This window comes from Colossoma macropomum, unplaced genomic scaffold, assembly GCF_904425465.1.
Source record: "Colossoma macropomum unplaced genomic scaffold, Colossoma_macropomum, whole genome shotgun sequence".
Classification (NCBI taxonomy): Eukaryota; Metazoa; Chordata; class Actinopteri; order Characiformes; family Serrasalmidae; genus Colossoma; species Colossoma macropomum.
In genome coordinates this window covers 2,280,699-2,293,863 of record NW_023494796.1, presented here as the reverse complement: position 1 = coordinate 2,293,863, position 13,165 = coordinate 2,280,699, and the positions used below count along the sequence as shown (strand labels likewise).

The window sequence follows — 13,165 nt, the reverse complement described above, 5'->3', positions numbered from 1 at the left end:
CCCACATCGCACCAACCAACCTATCACCAACTACTAATTCACCTTACTTCCTAACCAGCCAATCACAACACAGACTACTGATTAAATCACACATCACACCAATAACCAACCAATTATTCATTCACTTCACTTACCAATGATATAACTCACCAACAGCTGACCAAGACTGCCAATTCACTTCACTCAGTGCTGAACTAACCAATCACAACACACACCAAAACCTACTGAACCACACATTGCCGGTCATCACAATGCACTAATAACCAGTCATACTACACAACAACGAATCACGGCAGATTAATAACAAAACAAAACAAAAAAACAATCATAATATTCACCAAAAGTCAACCGATTCTAAAATTCACAAAAAAAAAAAAAATTAAAAAATCTAATCACACTTTGGCCCAAAAACTAACCAGCTATTTACATAGTGGTCCAAAAATCTACTAGTTATTTACACAGTGGCCCGATAACTAACCAGCCAATCACATAGTGGCTCTAAAACTAAGCCAATCACAGTGGTCCAATGACTGACCAGACATTTACAGAGTGGCCCAATAACTGACCAGCCAATCATGTAATGGCCCAAAAACTAACCAGCCAACCACACAGTGGCCCAATAACTGACCAGCCAATCACATAATGGCCCAAAAACTAACCAGCCAACCACACAGTGCCCCAATAACTGACCAGCCAATCACACAGTGCCCCCAAATCTAACCAGCTATTTACTCAGTGGTCCAGTAATAAATCAGCCAACCACACAGTGCCCCAATAACTGACCAGCCAATCACACAATGGCTCAATAACTAACCAGCCAATCACACAGTGCCCCAAAATCTAACCAGCTATTTACTCAGTGGTCCAGTAATAAACCAGCCAATCATACAGTGACCCAAAAACCAACGAGTCAGCCACTCGCATCCCGCAGTAGTGACAGTTAAGGAGTCCACTGCTCAGATTCACTGTGCTAGAGAGGATTTTCCTCAGAGAGGAGTTATAGTTATGGTGACTCTGTGACCGTGTAACTGCGCTGGACGGTCCAAAAACAGTATTTATGGTCAGCTTCGTCCGGCACCTCTAGCTTTCTCACTCTGTTTGGGTCAGAGTTTTCTAATTCTCTCTCTCTCAGCTGATCATTAATCCTGCCTCGTTGGCATTTGAATGTCGGCTCGTCCAGATAAATGCCCAGAGAACTGGAGCTCTACCAGAGTAACTCTCTTAGCTCGGAGAAAACGGTTCACTGTCGGAGAAAAACCCAAACATGCACTTTAGAAACACAAAATACAGCCAACGTCTCAGAACACGTACTAGCACACTTTCAGAACCCCCAATGATTTTCAGCTACTTTTTAAAAAACAACCATCAACACCACAGATGTATTTTACAATTTGAAAAATCATTCTGTCAGCACTAAAACTAATGAAGTTAGGTTTTTTTAGCTATGTATTAAAACACAACCGAGGCAAACAGTGCATATTAGTGCTCAGGCCATGAACATCACGACTCGGTCACGAACAAGGGAAAAACTAAAACTCCATAATAATGTTTTCCATTCCGAGCAACTAACCAAAACCTGGCTACACTACGGCCTGTATTCACTGTCAGTGACGCATCTAGAACTTCCAGAAGGCCTAGAGTGGCGTTCTGCCACACAAAATTGGTCCCATTGTAAATCAAAGCGTGATTAGTTGATTCCTCTGTCACGCCCTAATTATGTTAGTTAATCTAATGTGTAAGGCCTTCAGTCCAGCTCCTGAAGTCCTAACCAACAGGAGAGCTCGTTTTGCTGTATCTACCTAGCCCAGAGGTCAGCAACATGCGGCTCTTTTACTGCCCTGTTGTGGCTCCACAGCAGAATCAGATTTTTCGGTAAAATACACGTTTGCAGTAAAATAAAGCTCTGCTAATCATTCTAACACAGTTTTAACAATAAACAGCCTTAAATGCTGGAGTTAATGCATAACTGCTAATTCACCCTTTAACCATGAAGACTGGCGTGCAGACAACAATCTCGCCTAGCTAGTAACTAACGAAAAGCCAAAAAGAGAGATTTAAGATGAACAATTTGGAGACGAATGGGCTTTTATTAGCTCTCCAGGTGGTTTTCTGATGTTTAATCTGCAATGAGAAACCGTCAAACACTAAAAAGTCACAAAGGTGTGGTCAGCTTCTTGTTCGAATTGTCACGTTCCGCCTTAAATGGTGCAGCAGTTACATTCTGGCACCCCAGGCACCATTCAAGGTTAACGGGAGAATTCAAACAACAAGCTGGTGAATAAGAAGCTGATTTCGGGGTCAGTAAAAAAATCGAAAGCCGAGCAACATTTTACAAGAAACTGTTCAACTTTTGGGGAAAAGTTTCCTGCCGGAGATGTGAGAAACGCTTGAGCTAAAGCTTAAAGTGTAGTGAAGTCTGTGTTTTCATTCATGTTATATTTTGAGCCTGTACCAGTCCATCAGCACATACTGAGACACATTTACAGCCAAGATGGTAAAATGAACATAAAACGTTGTAACACTAAAGAGAAAACAATCCTGATTAGAGAACTAGAAGGACCTGAGGCTTCCTCACTGCCATATAAATAGTGAAATTTGGTGTCTTGGTTAGCTACAGTGAGCTGCTGCCAACAATAACATCAGCTGTTGCCATAAAGAACTTAATTTTGTTGCCTCAAATGCTAAGCAGGCTATCTAAGAATTACTGCTATGCTGCGTGTATGAACATGTGCAAATAATGAGACTGAAAACAACCCCAGGATGTGAATCTCTAGTATTATCATTAGCTAGTTTTTTGTGCTTTTTTGGTTTCTATTTATATATGTCCGGAGCAGAGAGATGTGCCCCCCATAGAGACCCCCCCAACTGTTTTTCCATTCTGAAACCATTATGTTCTGGTCAGTGCACGCAGTACTAAAATTACATTTTTAATGACTGTGTAAACGTTTCAAGTACCGGTTCAAACAAGACATCTAAATTTGTAAAGGCAGATATAACAGCAGATGACTTTAGCCATTCCCGACATGACCAAGAGATTTCGTCATGACTGAAGTTCCTCCACACAGAAACTTAGCTCAGCTGGATCAAGTCAAGGTTCCCTCTTGACTGTTCCAGGACATTTTCCATGATTTATAATTAAAATGGCTGACAGGACGATCGCCTACCGTGACGAACCAGCTTTTCTCACTATATTATGGATACAGTCAGAACCTGGGACAAAAACGACGACATCTGCTGTAAACATGCTTACTTGTATCTTATGGTGGTGTTGTAGCCTCCACAGTAAGATCTTTCCAGTTTAAAGACTAGGACAACACACCTGATGATGCATCTCGAAGGTCGGAGGAACGTCTGAACAACTACAACAGCTTTGGGGTTGAATATATTATTGCAGCCATAGAACCGTCTTCAAATCATCATTACAATTGAGTGAGTGCATTACTCAAAAAACAGATATGACTCGTCAGATGAGGACAAGCTAAAAGCTAAAGTTAGCCTGCCTATTTAGATATCTAACCTCAGTTTGGCTCCTTTTCTCTTTTTTTTTTCGTGACTTGGTTCAATGACAGAGTTAAACTAATGCTAACTCGCTTGTATTTATTAGCCTACAGATCAGTAGCTAGGCTGGCAGTGAGAACTGGCCGACACCATAGGGATTCCCAATGTTTGTGCGATATATTTGCATTATGATTGCTTTTGTATTGTGAATTCCGTCAAACCGATGAGGCTGAAGGACAGTTTAGCTACAGAAAATTGCAATTACATGGGTTTATTTACTGACTGTATGAACTGCAGACTAATAAAGAAGCTCCAATGTTAAATAACATGTATATTTCATGTAATTCAGAGGGCCAATCAGCAGGGTAGATTTTGGAGTATTGCTATTGGCTTATTCCTACTGATATTCAGTCAATATCACAAAGGTCTGAATTTGGACACTCAACCCTCATGTTATTATTTCCATATATAACCCTAATGTTATATATTTTCCATACATTCTCTTCCTCTAAACATCTGATGCAGCTCATAAAGGGCTTGATAATTAGCTAATGCGCTGGATCGGGTGGGTTCTGATGGGGAATTGTTGAAAACTTGTGTAACAAGGGGTCTGCAAGCCTGGAGATGGACCCACTGATCATAATGAAGTAAATGGGGTGGTGGAATCTGAGGCCCACGGATGCAACATTCACGAAGTTTGTCCTCAAATATGTGTATCTTATAATTATTTGTTGTAAATATTTTAGCATTAAAGACCAAAAGGGGGAAAAAACAAAACAAAACAAAAAAAAAAAAACACAGATCAAATATTTACTTGGAGGATTTGCTCCAAAAAGCAGGAGGGGGACGCGTTGTTTGATTTTGAAATGCTGTGAAATTTGGAATATTACAGTTTTTACTCCACAAACGATGCTGTTCCTGCTTTTAGGTGTAAGTAGGGCGGCGGTTTTCTCTGAGGAGGAACTTGTTCACCCAACATGTCAGTTTATGTGAGAGACAAGCAGAAGACTGAGGTTCTTCAGTGGTCAGGACCCCCATGGACCCTCACAGAGCAGGTACTATTTGGGTGGTGGATCATTCTCAGCACTGCAGTAACACTGACGTGGTGGTGGTGTGTTAGTGTGTGTTGTGCTGGTCTGAGGGTAGCGGTGGGCAGCGTCCTGAGACCACTGATGAAGGACTAGAGATGACCAGCACAAACTGTGCAGCAGCAGATGAGCTATCGTCTCTGACTTTACACCTACAAGCTGGACTGACGAGGTAGGAGTGTCTAATAGAGTGGACAGTGAGTGGACACAGTGTTTAAAAACTCCAGCAGCACTGCTGTGTCTGATCCACTCGTACCAGCACAACACACACTAACACACCACCACCAGAGAATGATCCACCAGCCAAACAGTACCTGCTCTGTGAGGGTCCATGGGGGTCCTGACCACTGAAGAACAGGGTAAAAGGGGGCTAACAAAGTATGCAGAGAAACAGATGGACTACAGTCTGTAACTGTAGAACTACAAAGTGCACTTATATAGTAAGTGGAGCTGATAAAATGGACAATGAGTGTAGAAACAAGGAGGTGGTCAGAATGTTATGCCTGATCGTTGTATTCATACAGTTTACTGGCTTGCTTTCCATTCTTTCTGTCCTCCCCTGTGAGGAAAAAAGTACTGACATCTCAGCCAATTCGTGCTGGATTGACAATTTCAATGTATCCGTCTATCTACGTTGTGGTGCCTCCTGATGGGAAACTTGTTTTTCAAACAAAACAGAGCACTTGAAAGCAGCATTAGTTACAGTTTCAAGTGTGGACTGCTGTGAAATGCAGTTTTAGTGACATTTAGGCAGAAGTTGGCATAAACAGTGCAACAAGAGGGTCTCTGAGGGTTGATACTACACTATGACACACACACTCGTGATCCGTAGCCTTGATTTCCAGCCAGTTGCATCATCAGGAAAAATAAACTGAGGTCAGCAGCCCTCCTCTGGGAAAACAGACGATACTTCACATTCACCTCCCTCAGCTTCCACTCACAGCTACTCAGATGCAGCCCCAAGCCCATCATTAGACTTCAGACCACCGCGCTGCCCTCGCTCTGTTAGAGTACACGGCCACATCATCAATACTGCACTCATCTTCAAGAAGGTGCACTGGATCTCCACAGCAGTGGGGGCGGCAATCACAAGAGTACGTGAGCCAAAAACTGTGTGGACACCTGGTCATCACACCTATATGAGCTTGTTGGACATCCCATTCTAAAAGCATGGGCATTAATATGGAGTTGCCACCCTCTGCATCTATACCAGCCTTCACTCTTCTGGGAAGCTTTCCACAAATTTTGGAGTGTGTCTGTGGGAATTTGTGCCCATTCAGTCAAAAGAGCATCGAGAAGGGGTTGAGGTCAGGGCTCTGTGCAGACCACTGGAGTTCCTCCACACCAAACTCATCACACCGTGTCTTTATGGGGCTCGCTTTGTGCACAGGGGCTCAGTGATGCTGGAACAGGAAAGGCTCTTCCCCAAACTGCTGCTACAAAGTTGGAAGTATATAATTGTCTAAAATGTCTTTGTGTGCTGTAGCATTAACATTACCCTACACTGGAACTGAGGGGCCCAAACCCTGAAAAACAGCCCCAGCCCATCATCCCTCCTCCACCAAACTTTACTGTTGGCACTATGCATTCTGGTAGATATCGTTCTCCTGGCATCCACCAAACCCAGATGCTTCCATCAGTCTGCCAGATAGTGAAGCTATGCTTAATAGCAGCAACAACAGTGCTGGAGAATGCCTTCAGCAGACTACACTGGACAGTTCTCACGGGAGAATTACAGATAAATCAATGAGCAGCAAACTAACAAAAGCAACAGCAAAGTTGAGCTCCAGTTTCTCTCTCTCAGATATAACATAGCAGAAAGAAAGCCAGAGGCCACAATCGTGAGGGAGCTGACACAAGCTGCTCTCACTGGACATCAGTGATGAAAACTGGAAACTGCATTTAACCTTATTGTCAAGTTTTCCCAGCAATCACAAGATTTTATGTTCAGGTTTATGTTGACTTATTAAAGGTAATAAATGCACTGCTTTTTAAAGGGAATTATCTTTAAGAGTCAAATTTGAGCAAATGCAATTAATCACAATTGACTATAACTATTGTGATTAATAGCGATTATTTTTTTTCTTAGTTGGCAGCCCTACCAAATACACACCAAAAAAAATGGATTAAAAATATCCATAGAAAAATACATGGATACATGGAAAGACTATCTTATTTTAGATTACCTAACTAGACAGTTTAAATCAAGCAGGCATGCTAATTGGTGGGGTATAATCTTCCATTTCTTGTTAGCATTAGCCTTGTGGCTTCAGTGCTAAAACTAAAGAGGCAAACTTACTTACATGCCTTGGCTGATTGAGTACATTTGGGGTAAGGGGGGAAATCTGACCCTCATATGGGTTTACATAAGACTCTTATAATAGAAGAAGACTTAAGGTTTAACACTGACATCAGACGCTAAATTTGCTCATACAGCACTTCTATGATGGTTATAGAGCTCTTACGTCAGGGTCGAGCTCCTCCAGCTCGTCCTCCAGCCTCCTCAGTTCTTCCTCACTGAGTTTCTGGAGCAGCTCGTCTTCATCCACATCCCGATACTTCTCCATCTCCTTACGGAACGACATGATGAACGGGGTGGGGTGTGGGAGGGAAGGAGGGGAATGAAAGAAGAAAGGGGAAAAAAAGAGGAAAGGAAAGGAAAGGAAAGGAAAGGAAAGGAAGGAGGGGCTGGCACAAAAACTCAGGCGGCTAACTTCCCCCTCCAACCCTCAGGACCTGGAGGAGAAAAGACGGACTCGGTTTAATGACCGATTAATAATAAGCAAGCAAAACGTCAAACAAAGCAGAAACAAAAAGAAATCAAAGAAAAATATGGAATCACTGAGAAACAAAACATCACATAAAACGTACCATTCTAAAACAACTAGGGCTGCTAATCATTAAAGTAATTGTGATGAAGCGCAAATATTTTGTCTAGTTAATCGCAATTAAATCACATCTGTCTTATAGACAGATTCTAAATGCATGAACGACATTAAAATGTGCAGTTAATAATTTAGCGCAGTGTTACACTGAATGTGTTGAACTTAACAGCCTGAAATGAAACTAAATTGATCATTAACGTTTAAAAAATTATCAAAAGCAAAATTGTCCACATGTAAAGAAAAAAAAGTGTGAATGTTCAACAAAACTTCACAAAAAAATTACAAAATTAAGGAAAAACTCTTAACCTAAAAAAAACATTAACAAAATACACAACACAAAACATAACATCACTAAACTGTTCAGCAACATGAAAAAAGTTCATGAACAAATTTTAAGGTCTGACAAAACTGTTGCTATGGAATCCCAGATGGTTGCTAAGATGTTTCTAGGCTGTTTTGACAGTATCCAAGTTAGTTGCTGAGGAGTTGCTAGGCCGTTGCTATGGTATCCTAAGTGTTTGCTTAAGTGTTGCTAGGCTGTTGCTATGTCATTCCAGGTGGTTGCTAAGGTCTTGCTAGGCCGTTGGTATGGTATCCCAGGATGATATAGCAACGGCCTAACAACACCTTACCAGTAACCTGGGATTCCATGGCAATAGCCCACCAACACCTTAGTTTTATTCAACTTTTATTTTATTGTATGCACTTCTTTTTCTACATTCCACACAGACTGGTGGTTTTGAGATGCTGAATGTCTGACTAATGTATCAGTACTGAATGTGTTTTTTATGTCTTGGGCTATAATGGCAAAAAAAAGTGACTTGACCTTCCAAATGTGTTGCCTGCAATTTCTCCCTATTTTTTGAAAAAGCAAACCTTATTTTAAATTACATTATTGTGGAACTTTTAAAATAACTAAATAACTAAACATACTAATTTGTGAACAGGAGGTTTCCTTACACTGATGAGGCGTTCCTAAAATTCTGGCTTTTGGTCATTATTAGCAGTGAAGACACGACACGAGCAGATAAAGTTCAGGCTGAGACTGTAAATCAGAGGGTTGAGCGGAGGTGGAGGAGAGCAACAGCTGCCAGCTGGCCGAGTTTATTTATACCCCAAAGTCCTGTTTAACCCAGTCAGGAACAGGCGGAGATCAGAGGTCAAAGCAAATGAAAGAAAAACTCCTAAAAAAAATATAAAAAGTTCCTAAGTGGTTGTTGGCTTTGATGTGTGGAGGTTCCTTAAGCTTAAAAATAAATAAATAAATAAATAAAAGGTTCTTCCCCTCACAAAAACGGTTCTGAATAGCAGTCATTCAGAGTGGTTTGGTGTGAAATGGCTGATTGTAGAGACTCAGTTTTCTTTACAGTGGTGGAGATGGGAACCAGGGGTCACAATGACTACAACACAAATACAGACATTTTATTATCTAAAACCACCATTGAGACTAGACGACTTCTGATGACGGTAAAATAGTGTTAAATCTAGAAAAAATCAATTTTGTTTGGGGACTATTTTGCCCCACCATGCCTTGCATGTATCCCTCCACCTTGAGTAGATTTTAAAAACAAGTTTCAGGACAAAATCTTCTCAAAACTATTGCCTTTTTTCAAATAACCATTTCTTGTAACAACTTTCTGTGAGGGAGCTTTTAGGAGGTGGACGTCTGGTTCCATTGACCGCCATTGTGAACAATACTGACTCATTTCACACAAAAACACCCTTTAAATTTGTTTAATGTCTTGCTTGGGGTCACTATGTTATTGTAAGTGTTATTGTAAAGTTATTATAAGTCTTATAATTAGTATGTATAACTGTTAACAGTAGTTACACTAATACTTTCATACTATATTAGTAGATCTTGTATTAGTATTACGACAGAGTAGCCAGCAGCTACAACAGACCAGGCCGTGTAGAATTAGATTAAAACAAACCAACTACATTTAGTTTTGTGACAGCAGTATTTTATACCAAACAGTGAAACATGCAGCTTAAAGAGGATAAAAAAGGATAAAAACAGACCTTCTCAGTTTGTTATTGACCACTAAATGCTGTCTAACTTCATTCTACTACAGCGCATTGTCCTTGAATAAGGGGTCTGCCAAGGACTTCTGCAACAAAGCCTCAGTGTTAGAACAACAACCAGCCTGGGAGTGAAACCTCACCCACTGCGGCTCTCCGACAGCTGCTAATACTCAACAAAGCTCTACTAATTAAAATAATACAGAATTTCCAACAAACTTCACTATTATGTAAAGCTGAATTGGCTTCAGTTTAACCATATTTTAATATATATAACTATAATGTGTAGTTATTTATGTCAAATTGAATATTTAAAAAAAAAAATTGTCAAACAAGAAGCTTCAGTGAAAAGAACAGCATTTTCCAAGTACTTAGCTATAACATGTAACCATAAACTGAATATTTAAGAGACTATTTTTAAAACATTTAACTAAATTATCATCATTCACGTCAAGCTGGCAATATTTACTCGCTGCTTTTAGTTAAAAAAGGTGTTCCAGTTTAAATAATGTACAATTTTCTATATATTTAACTAGAATGTGTAGCCACTGATATCAAACAGTAATCATTTTACATTGCCTTTAGTCAAAAAAAGCTGTTTTTAGCTACAACATAATATTCAAATGTACTACAATGTGTTATGATTCATGTCAAACTGAATATTTGATGCTGCCTTCAGCCAAAAAAATGGTTTTAGTTAAAATAATACTTTTTTTTAACTATTCTTATCTATAATGTGTAGCTGTTTGGGTCAAAGTCTGAATAGTTCAAAAGGTTTTTTAGTTAAAAGTAATAATTTTCAATATGCTTAACTATAGTTTGTAGTTATTCATGTCAAATATGTCAAAATTCAATGCTGCTTTAAGTAAAAAATGCTTTTTATTTCTAAAACTTGACTACAATGTGGAATCACTCAGGCCAAAATATGAATATTTGATTCTTTCTTTAGTTAAAATACACAATATTCAATACACTTAACTACAATATGCAGCTGTTTTAGTCAAAGTGTGAACAGCTGCAAACTGAAGGTGTTTCAGTGACTGTAAGTGATCATTTGCCACAGCTAATCTGCATTTCAGTTGCATTTCTGAACTTTAACCAGAGAGAAAAGAACTATTTAAAGCTGAAGTGTAAATTGCGTCCAGGTGATTTATTCTATTATTCGCTTCTATACACAGAAAGTGTGTGCGCAAGTATTCAGCACTGTGCAAAAGCCAGAGAGCACTCTTCATTTAAATAACGTCCAGTGGGGGGGAAAAAAAAAGCTATGAAGTTATTCTTTCTTCAAAAGACACAATCCACTTGCATGATGAAGGAGAAAGTCAAAGGAAAAATAAGTGAAAAAAACTGATGATTAGCCGCTACAGAGAAAATGGGCCTCTAACAACCACCTGGAAGACCTGGCCGACACCAAAACAGCCCCCATCAGATAAACAGCACTTAAAGCTTTCATCTCTGAGAGAGAGGAGAAAATCAAGCTGCTTCAGATCTGAAAACATCCACAGGTGTTTCTGTCCCATCCTTCCACTGTGAGAAGACGACTCAGCGCTGTGGGTCTGAAAGGATGTGTAGCAGTCAAGAAGAACCTCACTGAGAAAAGGAGACGGACACATCAAACAAAGAAGCTGAACGATGGACTGACCACCCCAGAGTCCAGACCTCAACACCACTGAATGTGTTTGATTACTTCAGAAAACGATCAACCAGCTTCTAAGACTGAACTTTGGAGGTGTGTCTGCAGATTCTTTGAGGAACTGAAAGTGAGTCTCCTGAAAAGAATGGAAGCTGGAATAAAGGTAAAGACTAAAACAAACACTGAAACGTTTTGCAAAAAACAGCCCTGTTTACATTTTGTTGGTTTTAAAAGTGCAAATAAAAAAGCAAAAACATCCAAATTTAAAACATTTTTTCTGCACAATTTCTATTTATATATAATGCATGTTTGAACATTTTATATATAAACATGCAAAGCGCCATCCTTTTGGCCAAACGTGTTTTATTTCTTCTTCCAATATATTAAATTTAAATAAACAAACAGTAATTCTGCATTAAAACGTGCAGAAGTCTGTTCCCTGCAGAGGATGTCGCTTCAAAATTTGACAAAAATATTTTAATTTGCCGGGGGCTCCCAAACTTTTGCACAAGAACGTTTTATATGCGGCTGTTGAGGCTTCTGTGCAGTTTTTCTGTGAACTGTATGTTTTAACTTGTTTACTAAATGGCCGGTTTGAGTGGACAGTGAATAAACAGAGGCCTGACTGCATGTGAAGGACAAGCAGTTTGACATTAGCTGCAAATGAAACCGATCTAAACTCCTTCACACTATTTAGGGAGTTTAATCTCAGTGAGGGAGTTGACACATGCTAAGTGAGTGAGTGTGTGTGTGTGTGTGTGTGAGCCCACTATGTCCCCCCCCTTACCTCACACACTGATGATCTGGTCTATATATAGCCCCAGCGCTCCCTCCCGCGCGCTCTCAGCTGAATACTTTGCCCAGATATGGTTTCTTCTCAGGGTCGCCAACTCGCTCCAACGTGCTGCAGCGAACGGCCGGTGTCCGAGTCCGCGCTACACACACCGCTCTGGAAACACACGCACACGCGCACACACACACAGGAGAAAGCGTACACACAGCGCCGCAGCCCAGCTCTCTCTGTCTCCCACCACTTTTCCTCCAACTTCTGAAAGCCCTGCAGCTCTACTACTGACACTCTGCTCCACAGGAGAGAAGTTACTGAAGCTCCGCCCACTCCAGACAAACCACGCCCACTGATCCACCCCCTCAGAGCCTGCTGCTGTCAGTCAAGTGATGTCACAGCACTGCTATGGGCCTGCTTTACTTGCAAGGAGCTCATGAGCAAGTCTATCTGAGATAACTTCACAACACGACAGCAGTTCAGGGCAAATGTGAGCTATAATTTCTTAGCTACATTAGCTACATGTTCTGGCTGATCAACTACATTAGGAGCAAGAAATGAAGGGGTGGGGCGGGTGGGGGGGTTAAACTATCACTAAAACATACATTTTGATAGTTTTCGCTAAACACCACCACCCCCCACAAATCAGATTTTACACTAAACTTCACTAAATAAAAAAAATAAATAAATAAAAAAAAATTGATGCTTCACTAAAAAAAAAAATCTATTGCTGTAAATAAATTTTTCAAAAAAAAGTATTGTTTAAAAAAAATGTAAAAAATAAATTCCACTTTTCAGTAAACTACGGCTTACAAAAATAAATTTGAGAAAACTACTGCTTTTAAAATACATTTCAATAAACTGTTGCTCTAAAACAAATTGATGTTTCACCAAACTATCTAACTAACGACTTCAAGACTTTTTTAAACTTAAGTTTAAGTTTAAAGTTAAAAATTTTTTTTTGCTTTAAAAATAAACTCAAATTTCCCAGTAGACTATCAAAATGCCTTTTGATTTCTCAGTGAACATATTCCTTTAAAACAGAAACATTAATACATTTTCTTAAATTAATATTCTGAAGACAAACTTGTAGTTTTTAATAAAAAACTGCTTTAAAAAAAAACAAAAAAAAACACAACTTTGGATTTTTTTTTATAACCAGAAAATTGCTTTAGAAAAAAATATTTAAAGGGAAAATTATTTAAGATTTAAACTGTGTTGAACTGTCAACTAACTGCTGATAAGCAAGTCTAAA

The 13,165-nt window shown here is 39.6% G+C and overlaps 1 protein-coding gene across 3 annotated transcripts in view; it reads right to left on the bottom strand.

Moving 5' to 3' along the window:
* The window catches only part of tmod1 (tropomodulin 1), a 35,815-nt gene extending 23,581 nt beyond the window's left edge, over positions 1 to 12,234 (bottom strand). For 2 of the 3 annotated variants that reach the window (XM_036583606.1, XM_036583604.1), the window contains exons 1-2: positions 11,914 to 12,234; positions 7,052 to 7,322 (exon numbers count right to left, since the gene is read on the bottom strand). In XM_036583606.1, the coding sequence (XP_036439499.1) occupies positions 7,052 to 7,171 (120 nt within the window). In that variant the 5' untranslated portion in view covers positions 7,172 to 7,322; positions 11,914 to 12,234. Of the gene's footprint in view, positions 1 to 7,051; positions 7,323 to 9,493; positions 9,584 to 11,913 lie in introns of those variants that run through there. The other variant, XM_036583605.1, reaches the window with a different exon arrangement.
* Positions 12,235 to 13,165: the final 931 nt, after the last annotated feature.